At 40.8% G+C, this 12,633-nt stretch overlaps 1 protein-coding gene across 1 annotated transcript in view; it reads right to left on the bottom strand.

Moving 5' to 3' along the window:
- LOC128657196 (oocyte zinc finger protein XlCOF6.1) overlaps positions 1–12,184 on the bottom strand; it is a 54,571-nt gene extending 42,387 nt beyond the window's left edge. Inside the window, exons 1-4 of the mRNA XM_053711448.1 lie at positions 12,078–12,184; positions 9,607–9,762; positions 7,144–7,257; positions 6,418–6,531 (exon numbers count right to left, since the gene is read on the bottom strand). Of these exons, the coding sequence (XP_053567423.1) occupies positions 6,418–6,531; positions 7,144–7,257; positions 9,607–9,658 (280 nt within the window). The 5' untranslated portion in view covers positions 9,659–9,762; positions 12,078–12,184. The remainder of the gene's footprint in view (positions 1–6,417; positions 6,532–7,143; positions 7,258–9,606; positions 9,763–12,077) is intronic.
- Between the last annotated feature and the right edge of the window lie 449 nt (positions 12,185–12,633).

Below are 12,633 nucleotides of genomic sequence, written 5' to 3' on the forward strand. Positions count from 1 at the left end.
ATATCAGCACATACAGCTTGTCTATGTGAGCTCATACCCAGTACTACTGCAGCTGTAATGCTATAATTATACTGTGTATCAGCACACACAGCTTGTTTATGTGAAACAGACCCAGTACTACTGCAGCTGTAGTGCTATAATTATACCTGTGTATCAGCACACACAGCTTGTCTATGTGACACAGACCCAGTACTACTGCAGCTGTAGTGCTATAATTATACCTGTGTATCAGCACACACAGCTTGTCTATGTGACTCACACCCAGAACTACTGCAGCTGTAGTGCTATAATTATACCTGTGTATCAGCACACACAGTTTGTCTATGTGACTCACACCCAGTACTACTGCAGCTGTAGTACTATAATTATACTGTGTATCAGCACACACAGCTTGTCTATGTGACTCACACCCAGTACTACTGCAGCTGTAGTACTATAATTATACTGTGTATCAGCACACACAGCTTGTCTATGTGACTCACACCCAGTACTACTGCAGCTGTAGTGCTATAATTATACCTGTGTATCAGCACACACAGCTTGTCTATGTGACTCACACCCAGTACTACTGCAGCTGTAGTGCTATAATTATACCTGTGTATCAGCACACACAGCTTGTCTATGTGACTCACACCCAGTACTACTGCAGCTGTAGTGCTATAATTATACTGTGTATCAGCACACACAGCTTGTTTATGTGACTCACGCCCAGTACTACTGCAGCTGTAGTGCTATAATTATACCTGTGTATCAGCACACACAGCTTGTCTATGTGACACACACCCACTACTACTGCAGCTGTAGTGCTATAATTATACCCGTGTATATCAGCACATACAGCTTGTCTATGTGAGCTCATACCCAGTACTACTGCAGCTGTAATGCTATAATTATACTGTGTATCAGCACACACAGCTTGTCTATGTGACTCACCCTGGACTACTGAAGCTGTAGTGCTATAATTATACTGTGTATCAGCACACACAGCTTGTTTATGTGACTCACACCCAGTACTACTGCAGCTGTAGTGCTATAATTATACCTGTGTATCAGCAAACACAGCTTGTCTATGTGACACACACCCATTACAACTGCAGCTGTAGTGCTATAATTATACCCGTGTATATCAGCACATACAGCTTGTCTATGTGAGCTCATACCCAGTACTACTGCAGCTGTAATGCTATAATTATACTGTGTATCAGCACACACAGTTTGTCTATGTGACTCACACCCAGTACTACTGCAGCTGTAGTGCTATAATTATACCTGTGTATCAGCACACACAGCTTGTCTATGTGACACAGACCCAGTACTACTGCAGCTGTAGTGCTATAATTATACCTGTGTATTAGCACACACAGCTTGTCTATGTGACTCACACCCAGAACTACTGCAGCTGTAGTGCTATAATTATACCTGTGTATCAGCACACACAGCTTGACTATGTGACTCACACCCAGTACTACTGCAGCTGTAGTACTATAATTATACTGTGTATCAGCACACACAGCTTGTCTATGTGACTCACACCCAGTACTACTGCAGCTGTAGTGCTATAATAATACCTGTGTATCAGCACACACAGCTTGTCTATGTGACACACACCCAGTACTACTGCAGCTGTAGTGCTATAATTATACCTGTGTATCAGCACACACAGCTTGTCTATGTGACTCACACCCAGTACTACTGCAGCTGTAGTGCTATAATTATACCTGTGTATCAGCACACACAGCTTGTCTATGCGACTCAGACCCAGTAGTACTGCAGCTGTAGTACTATAATTATACTGTGTATCAGCACACACAGCTTGTCTATGTGACTCACACCCAGTACTACTGCAGCTGTAGTGCTATAATTATACCTATGTATCAGCACACACAGCTTGTCTATGTGACACAGACCCAGTACTACTGCAGCTGTAGTGCTATAATTATACCTGTGTATTAGCACACACAGCTTGTCTATGTGACTCACACCCAGTACTACTGCAGCTGTAGTGCTATAATTATACCCGTGTATCAGCACAGCTTGTCTATGTGACACACACCCAGTACTACTGCAGCTGTAGTGCTATAATTATACTGTGTATCAGCACACACAGCTTGTCTATGTGACTCACACCCAGTACTACTGCAGCTGTAGTGCTATAATTATACTGTGTATCAGCACACACAGCTTGTCTATGTCACTCACACCCAGTACTACTGCAGCTGTAGTGCTATAATTATACTGTGTATCAGCACACACAGCTTGTCTATGTGACTCAGACCCAGTACTACTGCAGCTGTAGTGATATAATTATACCTGTGTATTAGCACACACAGCTTGTATATGTGACACAGACCCAGTACTACTGCAGCTGTAGTGCTATAATTATACCTCTGTATCAGCACACACAGCTTGTCTATGTGAGATCAGACCCAGTACTACTGCAGCTGTAGTGGTATAATTATATCTGTGTATCAGCACACACAGCTTGTCTATGTGACTCACACCCAGTACTACTGCAGCTGTAGTACTATAATTATACTATGTATCAGCACACACAGCTTGTTTATGTGACTCACGCCCAGTACTACTGCAGCTGTAGTGCTATAATTATACCTGTGTATCAGCACACACAGCTTGTCTATATGAGATCAGACCCAGTACTACTGCAGCTGAGGTGCTATAATTATACCTGTGTATCAGCACACACAGCTTGTCTATGTGACACACACCCAGTACTACTGCAGCTGTAGTGCTATAATTATACCCGTGTATATCAGCACATACAGCTTGTCTATGTGAGCTCATACTCAGTACTACTGCAGCTGTAATGCTATAATTATACTGTGTATCAGCACACACAGTTTGTCTATGTGACTCACACCCAGTACTACTGCAGCTGTAGTGCTATAATTATACCTGTGTATCAGCACACACAGCTTGTTTATGTGACACAGACCCAGTACTACTGCAGCTGTAGTGCTATAATTATACCTGTGTATCAGCACACACAGCTTGTCTATGTGACACAGACCCAGTACTACTGCAGCTGTAGTGCTATAATTATACCTGTGTATCGGCACACACAGCTTGTCTATGTGACTCACACCCAGTACTACTGCAGCTGTAGTACTATAATTATACTGTGTATCAGCACACACAGCTTGTTTATGTGACTCACGACCAGTACTACTGCAGCTGTAGTGCTATAATTATACCTGTGTATCAGCACACACAGCTTGTCTATGTGACACAGACCCAGTACTACTGCAGCTGTAGTGCTATAATTATACCTGTGTATCAGCACACACAGCTTGTCTATGTGACTCACACCCAGTACTACTGCAGCTGTAGTGCTATAATTATACCTGTGTATCAGCACACACAGTTTGTCTATGTGACTCACACCCAGTACTACTGCAGCTGTAGTGCTATAATTATACCTGTGTATCGGCACACACAGCTTGTCTATGTGACACAGACCCAGTACTACTGCAGCTGTAGTGCTATAATTATACTGTGTATCAGCACACACAGCTTGTCTATGTAACACAGACCCAGTACTACTGCAGCTGTAGTGCTATAATTATACCTGTGTATCGGCACACACAGCTTGTCTATGTGACACAGACCCAGTACTACTGCAGCTGTAGTGCTATAATTATACCTGTGTATTAGCACACACAGCTTGTCTATGTGACTCACACCCAGTACTGCTGCAGCTGTAGTGCTATAAGCAGCTGTAGTGCTATAATTATACCGGTGTATCAGCACACACAGCTTTTCTATGTGACTCACAACCAGTACTACTGCAGCTGTAGTGCTATAATTATACTGTGTATCAGCACACACAGCTTGTCTATGTGACACAGACCCAGTAATACTGCAGCTGTAGTGCTATAATTATACCTGTGTATAAGCACACACAGCTTGTCTATGTGACTCACACCCAGTACTACTGCAGCTGTAGTACTATAATTATACTGTGTATCAGCACACAAAGCTTGTTTATGTGACTCACGCCCAGTACTACTGCAGCTGTAGTGCTATAATTATACCTGTGTATCAGCACACACAGCTTGTGTATATGAGATCAGACCCAGTACTACTGCAGCTGAGGTGCTATAATTATACCTGTGTATCAGCACACACAGCTTGTCTATGTGACACACACCCAGTACTGCTGCAGCTGTAGTGCTATAATTATACCTGTGTATCAGCACACACAGCTTGTCTATGTGACTCACACCCAGTACTACTGCAGCTGTAGTGCTATAATTATACCTGTGTATCAGCACACACAGCTTGTATATATGACACACACCCAGTACTACTGCAGCTGTAGTGCTATAATTATACCTATGTATCAGCACACACAGCTTGTCTATGTGACACAGACCCAGTACTACTGCAGCTGTAGTGCTATAATTATACCTGTGTATCAGCACACACAGCTTATCTATGTGACTCACACCCAGTACTACTGCAGCTGTAGTGCTATAATTATACCCGTGTATCAGCACACACAGCTTGTCTATGTGACTCACACCCAGTACTACTGCAGCTGTAGTGCTATAATTATATTGTGTATCAGCACACACAGCTTGTCTATGTGACTCAGACCCAGTACTACTGCAGCTGTAGTGATATAATTATACCTGTGTATCAGCACACACAGCTTGTCTATGTGACTCACACCCAGTACTACTGCAGCTGTAGTGGTATAAGTATACCTGTGCATCAGCACACACAGCTTGTCTATGTGACACAGACCCAGTACTACTGCAGCTGTAGTGCTATAATTATACCTGTGTATCAGAACACACAGCTTGTCTATGTGACACAGACCCAGTACTACTGCAGCTGTAGTGCTATAATTATACCTGTGTATCAGCACACACAGCTTGTCTATGTGACACAAACCCAGTACTACTGCAGCTGTAGTGCTATAATTATACCTGTGTATCAGCACACACAGCTTGTCTATGTGACACAAACCCAGTACTACTGCAGCTGTAGTGCTATAATTATACCTGTGTATCAGCACACACAGCTTGTCTATGTGACACAGACCCAGTACTACTGCAGCTGTAGTGCTATAATTATACCTGTGTATCAGTACTACTGCAGCTGTAGTGCTATAATTATACCTGTGTATCAGCACACATAGCTTGTCTATATGAGCTCAGACCCAGTACTACTGCAGCTGTAGTGCTATAATTATACCTGTGTATTAGCACACAGAGCTTGTCTATGTGAGATCAGACCCAGTACTACTGCAGCTGTAGTGCTATAATTATACCTGTGTATTAGCACACACAGCTTGTCTATGTGACTCACACCCAGTACTACTGCAGCTGTAATGCTATAATTATACCTGTGTATCAGCACACACAGCTTGTCTATATGAGCTCAGACCCAGTACTACTGCAGCTGTAGTGCTATAATTATACCTGTGTATCGGCACACACAGCTTGTCTATGTGACACAGACCCAGTACTACTGCAGCTGTAGTGCTATAATTATACCTGTGTATTAGCACACACAGCTTGTCTATGTGACTCACACCCAGTACTACTGCAGCTGTAATGCTATAATTATACCTGTGTATCAGCACACACAGCTTGTCTATATGAGCTCAGACCCAGTACTACTGCAGCTGTAGTGCTATAATTATACCTGTGTATCAGCACACACAGCTTGTCTATGTGAGATCAGACCCAGTACTACTGCAGCTGTAGTGCTATAATTATACCTGTGTATCGGCACACACAGCTTGTCTATGTGACACAGACCCAGTACTACTGCAGCTGTAGTGCTATAATTATACCTGTGTATCGGCACACACAGCTTGTCTATTTGAGCTGGTTTCATCATCTGGGACTTTTACCTGACACCTCACACACAGATCTTCTCTCATCTCAACTTTCAGCTTATCTTCATCTGTTCAAATAAAGCAGATTCGGTTTTATATCCCATCATCTAGTTTTTATAACTTTACTATAAAACAGTTTGTGTATTTCCCAGACAGACAATAACACCAAATACACACATTGCAGTCCTTCCACTCTGTTCTTTTAATTTTTTAGCTTAAAGTTTATGTGCCATGTCCAGAAAAATATATTGTGCAACAAATGAAGAAAAGATCATTGAGATTAATAATTACCAGTTAACTCACTTCTTCACACTGGAGGTGGTGACACAGTAATGAGCTACTAGTGAGGTATACGGCCTTGTGCTATCATAAGGTAGTTAGACACCATCCCAGAGTTTGTAACTTTCTAAATAGTATAACAATATAAACCTGTGCTGCATAGTAACGTGTGTCTGCTGTGTAACCTTCTGAGAATATATAACTGTTATTTACACGAGACAAAATGTCACATCACAGACTCTTCCCTTTACTTAATATGCGCTAATCACCTGTAGCCGTATTTATAGGAACTTTATCCTCCTCAGTCTTCACCTGATCACACATGTACGGTTCTCCTCTGTGCTCAACCGCTGAGCCATCTGTAGGCGTCACATCAGTACAGCCTGTACAGTGAGAATATACATGTGTGTGTAAGTAGTTTGTACCCTGCATGCCTCAAACACAACATATGTACACACTAACCTGTAACCCGCATGCACCTTACACATACTCACTTGCCTGTAACCTGTGTACTTCACACAAACAATATACATGTGCACTTACTTGTAACTCCCATGCATCAGAAACAACACACATGCACATTTGCATGTAACATACGTACACACTCATATGCAACAGGTGTAAATCAGACACAACACATACGCACACTCACCTGTAACCCATAGACACAACATATACGCACACTCACCTGTAACCCATAGACACAACATATGTACACACTAACCTGTAACCCGCATGCACCTTACACATACTCACTTGCCTGTAACCTGTGTACTTCACACAAACAATATACATGTGCACTTACTTGTAACTCCCATGCATCAGAAACAGCACACATGCACATTTGCATGTAACATACGTACACACTCATATGCAACAGGTGTAAATCAGACACAACACATACGCACACTCACCTGTAACCCATAGACACAACATATAAGAGACAAAATTAAGCTTTCTTAGAATTTTGCCGTTACTTAATATGCGCTAATCACCTATAGCCGTATTTATAGGAACTTCCTCCTGCTCAGTCTTCACCTTATCACACACGTACGGTTCTTCTCCATGTACAACTGCTGAGCTATCTGAAGGTTTCACGTCAGTACAGTCTACAAAGTGAGAATATTTGTTAAATAAAAAAAAACACATCAAGTTACTATTTTACAAAATTAGCAACAACTTACTGATCACACAAAGCACTTTCTGTAGATTTATATAAACACAACAATCTCAGCTGATATCTGTTGTATGTCACTTGCTTGTAGTCAGCGTCTCATTATGCACAGCTGTGTTAGCTTCTGCTAGTCTATCATTTTCAATTACAATTTTACCTTCATATATCAGGGCCTGACAAGTTTACATTATAGCAGACAAATATACAAAGCTTGATGATATAATCTTCGCCAGCTCAAACCTTCTTTTTCTCGCTGACACTCGCAGGGCTGCCCCAGTGCAATGATTGTAAAAAAGGGGCAGTCCCTGCGAGTTGCAAGATGGCTCCTATTAAAAGTATTGGAGCTCGCTGGTTAGGGAAACTTCGCTCCTTAGTGCAAAGTTATCAGGGAACAGGGGGAGCACTTTAAAATTAAAATCCTGCAGCCAATATAACTCACATTACGCTGCTTTTTGCGTATAGCATCTTACATTTGCCTATATTTTAGTATGCACTTGTTTTTCTATTGGGGTTATAAGTGTTTGTATTGTTTTGAGAAAAGCTTGCCACCTTTTAGTTGGCGAGAAAAAACTGTGATATCTGCAGTGCGGAAATCTTTATAGAATTACGCTGGGATTAGTGAGACATTGTCATATACGCCCATGGAACGCCCATGTTCAGCCCATTTTACGAAAAAACAACAATTACGCTGTGCATTTTGTATTTATAAATTCAAATTTCTGTGTGATTTTTGCACATCCAGTGTACTACAATTACGATTTACGCTGTGAATATTTAATTTGATTTATTTCTGTGTAAATTACATACTAATTTTACTTTTTTGTTAACATACGATATTTGGTGAAGAATTTTGTTACAATTTTTGATGCACCTTAACAATACAATTGTTCACTGCTTATTTTTGTGTGAATGGTTCAAATATTTGTTTTGTATAATGTTTAAAATACGAATTTTGTTGTGCACATTTCATATGAAAATGCAGTATACGCCCCTTAGCGAGAAACCCTGTTTTCAGGGTAAAAAATGGATTTAGATCATCCCACCAGGGAAATGGAAGGACTGGCGAGCATTCATTAATAATCTCGCCAGCCCAGAGAGCTTTCAATCATTGATTCCATAGTAGCCAGACATGTTTAATGTGTTATTGTGTGTATACATATGTATTTATATCTGAGCCTTGCAATTCTCTGTACGAGAAAGGAGCAGGGCATTATCCAGAGCATATTTTGTAAGGAGCATCTAGCACTGTGGCACCTGGGTTACTTGGGTTACTAGCACTGTGGCACCTGGGTTACTTGGGTTACTTGAACCATGTTCTACCCTTAGTACAGGGGACACTGCATTAGCTATCATACACATCTATATAAAGTTATGTTACAATCTCCTCAATGTGTTTCATGTCCGTTTTAAAGCACACTAGAAGGTCGATTTATCGCCTCTGGCGAGCTGAATTCCCCTGGCGGAATTCAGCATTGCACATGAGCGTAGGCAGGAGCTGTCAATCTCCCTGGTCGGACAAGACCGGGGAGATTGTAATTCGCCACCTGTAAGGGTAGGGAAACAGACCGCTGCTTGTTAAATATGGTGTGCAGGTTCTCTTGTGAGAACCTGCAGTCGTAGGCAGGCAATAGCCTGCCGAAGAGGTTGATAAATCGACTCCTAAGCACTTATTGCTTTTGTGTAAAGTTGTGCTTTGTCCCACGGTCTCTAGAGAGGCTAAAAAAAGCAAATTGCTGCAAATCAGACAGCCGGTTTAGGTGATTTGCATGTTACAGATTTTGCTTTTTGACCTCTCTAGGGAGAGTAGAACAAATCACAACACAAACACAAGAGCAAACACAAGAGATGTATAATGTCCCTTTGACCATCCTGTACATGAGACATTATTTACTGTGATTTTACTTTTTATCACGATCAGATACTTTATGAGCAGTTTCAGGCTAACCTGTGAATCTGCAGCATCAGATAAGTGTGATTTATTCTAAACACAGAGGTCATGTGTTTGTACATCTAAGTACAGAGACTGATATTGAGTGTGCACATGGTGCTGAAAGTGTACACGTGGTGCTGAGAGTGTGCACGTGGTGCTGAGTTCATTATTACCAAGACTAAAGAAGCAGCTTACTATAAGCTGCTGTTCAGTAGTAGAGTCTGTAAAGCGACAGCATACTACTGACCGTTATGTCCCTTTAAGACAATCAGATCACTGAGGTTTATGCTTTGTTAAATTATTATCACATTCTGATGACAAAATCAGGTGACATGCACGTGACGTCCTGCTTACCTCCGTGTGCATCAGGAAGCTCTGAGGTTTGGTTCTGGGTCTTGTCAGACATTGTCTTTTTCAGTAACTGAATTTGTCAGATATAATTATAATCTTTCTTCTTTACTGACAAACACAGTGATGTGTATTGTACGTGATCTTCACAGTAACAGGAGCCTAAACAGATGGAGAGAGAGGGTGTCTAGTACATGTCATTATCTTAGGGGAAACTATGAATTATGGGTGAGCAATGCCCATATCTAAGATTTTTTTGTGTTACCCGCACAAGTTTGTTTGTTTTTAAAGCAAACCAAACTGTTTTAAAAAATAATTTTAGTTTACAGAAATACCAAAATATTAAAAGTCATAATATTAAATACAATTTCCATAACATAATATATATATATATATATATATATATATATATATATATATATATATATCTCTCTATCTATATTTATATATATTTATTATAGAGAGGTTCCATTTGCCTCACACACACACATACAGCTCCATTCCCAGTATCTTATATAGAGATAAGAGGTTCCCTCTACATCTCACACACATAGCCTCTTCCCTGCACCTTATATACCAATATATATTAGATAAATGATCCGTCAACACACAGCCTTCTCTCCAGTACCTTGTATAAAATATATATTATAGAAAAGAAATGTTCCCTCTGCTAACATACACACAGCCCGTCCCTATAACCTTATACTAAGACATATACAACTATAGAGAATATGTTACATACACACATAGCACACCCAGCACCATATACACAGACATATAACACAATAGAGAGGTACCATCTTTCACATACACACAGCACCTTATACACAGCAATATAATACTATAGAAATGTACCACCTGTTACATATACAGCCTTTTGTACATAGACATATAACACTACAGAGAAGTACCATCTAACTTTAGGTTAAGTAAATAGGTCATATCAAATGCAAAAAAAGCTAGATTTTGTACCATTTTCTATAACATACATATTGTATGCATATAGGTTTCCTCTGCCTCACACACATAGCCCCCTCCCACCCTAGTACCCTATATACAGATATGTTATACAGAGATTATCTCTGTCTCACCCACACACACACAGCATCCCCGATACTTTATACACAGATATATAATACTATAGAGAGGTTCCCTTTGTCTCACAAACAAAGACCCCCTTTAGTGCCATATATACAATTATAAAGAGGTTCCCTCAGACAGCTTCCTCCCCAATACCTTTCATACAGATATAATATACAGGTTCCCTCTGCCTCACACACAACCTTCACAGTGCCTTATATATAGATATTCAGCGTTATATAGATGTTCCCTCTGTTTCACACATACAGCCCACCTGCCCAATTCCTTATACATGGACATACAATGTTATAAATATCCCCACTGTTTCGCACACACCACCCTCCTAGTCACTTATTTTTAGATATTTAATATTATAGATATAGAGGATCCTGTCTCATACATACATAGCCCCCATTCTAGCACATAATAAAGCATATAACACTATATAGAGGTACCGTCTGCCTCACAATCATACCACATCTCCCCAGCACCTTATACACAGGCATATAACACTACATATCTGTCTCACACTCACTCCACCTCTCCCAAGTACCTTATACACAGGTATATATAACACTACAGATCTGTCTCACACTCACACCACCTCTCCCCAGCACATTATACACAGGTATATAACACTACAGATCTGTCTCACACGCACACCACCTCTCCCCAGCACATTATACACAGGTATATAACACTACAGATGTCTCACACTCACACCACCTCTCCCCAGTACCTTATACACAGGTATATATAACACTACAGATCTGTCTCACACTCACACTACCTCTCCCCAGCACCTTATACACAGGCCCATAACACTACAGATCTGTCTCACACTCACTCCACCTCTCCCCAGCACCTTATACACAGGTATATATAACACTACAGATCTGTCTCACACTCACATTACCTCTCCCCAGCACCTTATACACAGGCACATAACACTACAGATCTGTCTCACACTCACTCCACCTCTCCCCAGCACCTTATACACAGGCATATAACACTACAGATCTGTCTCACACTCACTCCACCTCTCCCCAGCACCTTATACACAGGCACATAACACTACAGATCTGTCTCACACTCACTCCACCTCTCCCCAGCACCTTATACACAGTCAGGTATATAACACTACAGATGACTCACACCACCTCTCCCCAGCACCTTATACACAGGCATATAACACTAAAGATATCTCACACCACCTCTCCCCAGCACCTTATACACAGGTATATAACACTACAGATCTGTCTCACACTCACTCCACCTCTCCCCAGCACCTCATACACAGGCACATAACACTACAAAGATACACAGTCATATAAACCAATGAGATACACATATTACACACGACACATTTACACACAGTCTGCGCATTGTGTACTTACTTCACTATACATAAACAAGTAGCAAGTAGGTGCTGAATCAATATCTCCAACACCCTTGTATTTCCTGATAGTGTAGCAGCTAGTTCCCTTCCAGCAGAAGGACCGGAGATGTCACAAATCACAAGACTGATGTGACCACACCGGAAAGAGATTTACCGGAAAAAGCGAGAAGGGTCTAGCTGCAGACTGGAGCTCCACGTTAGACAGGAAACATGTGACCTCCACTCAAAGCTTTTTTTTTTTTTTTTTTTTAAACTTTAATGTAACAAACAACCTATAGACAATCATTCTGAAAACGAAACATTTTGCAGCTTTCTTGTTCTTCTTAATATGTACTCACAGTGGTTACCTTATAAATGACAATCAGCATAAACCACTGTGAGTGCACATTAAGAGGAACAAAAAAAGCTGCAAAATGTTTCCTTTTCAGAATGATTGTCTATAGGTTTTTTTCTTACATTAAAGTTGATTAAAAAAAAAAAAAAAAAAGCTTTGAGTGGAGGTCACATGTTTCCTGTCTAGAGTCAGTGGAGGTCACATGTTTCCTGTCTAGAGT

This window comes from Bombina bombina, chromosome 4, assembly GCF_027579735.1.
Source record: "Bombina bombina isolate aBomBom1 chromosome 4, aBomBom1.pri, whole genome shotgun sequence".
Lineage (NCBI taxonomy): Eukaryota > Metazoa > Chordata > Amphibia > Anura > Bombinatoridae > Bombina > Bombina bombina.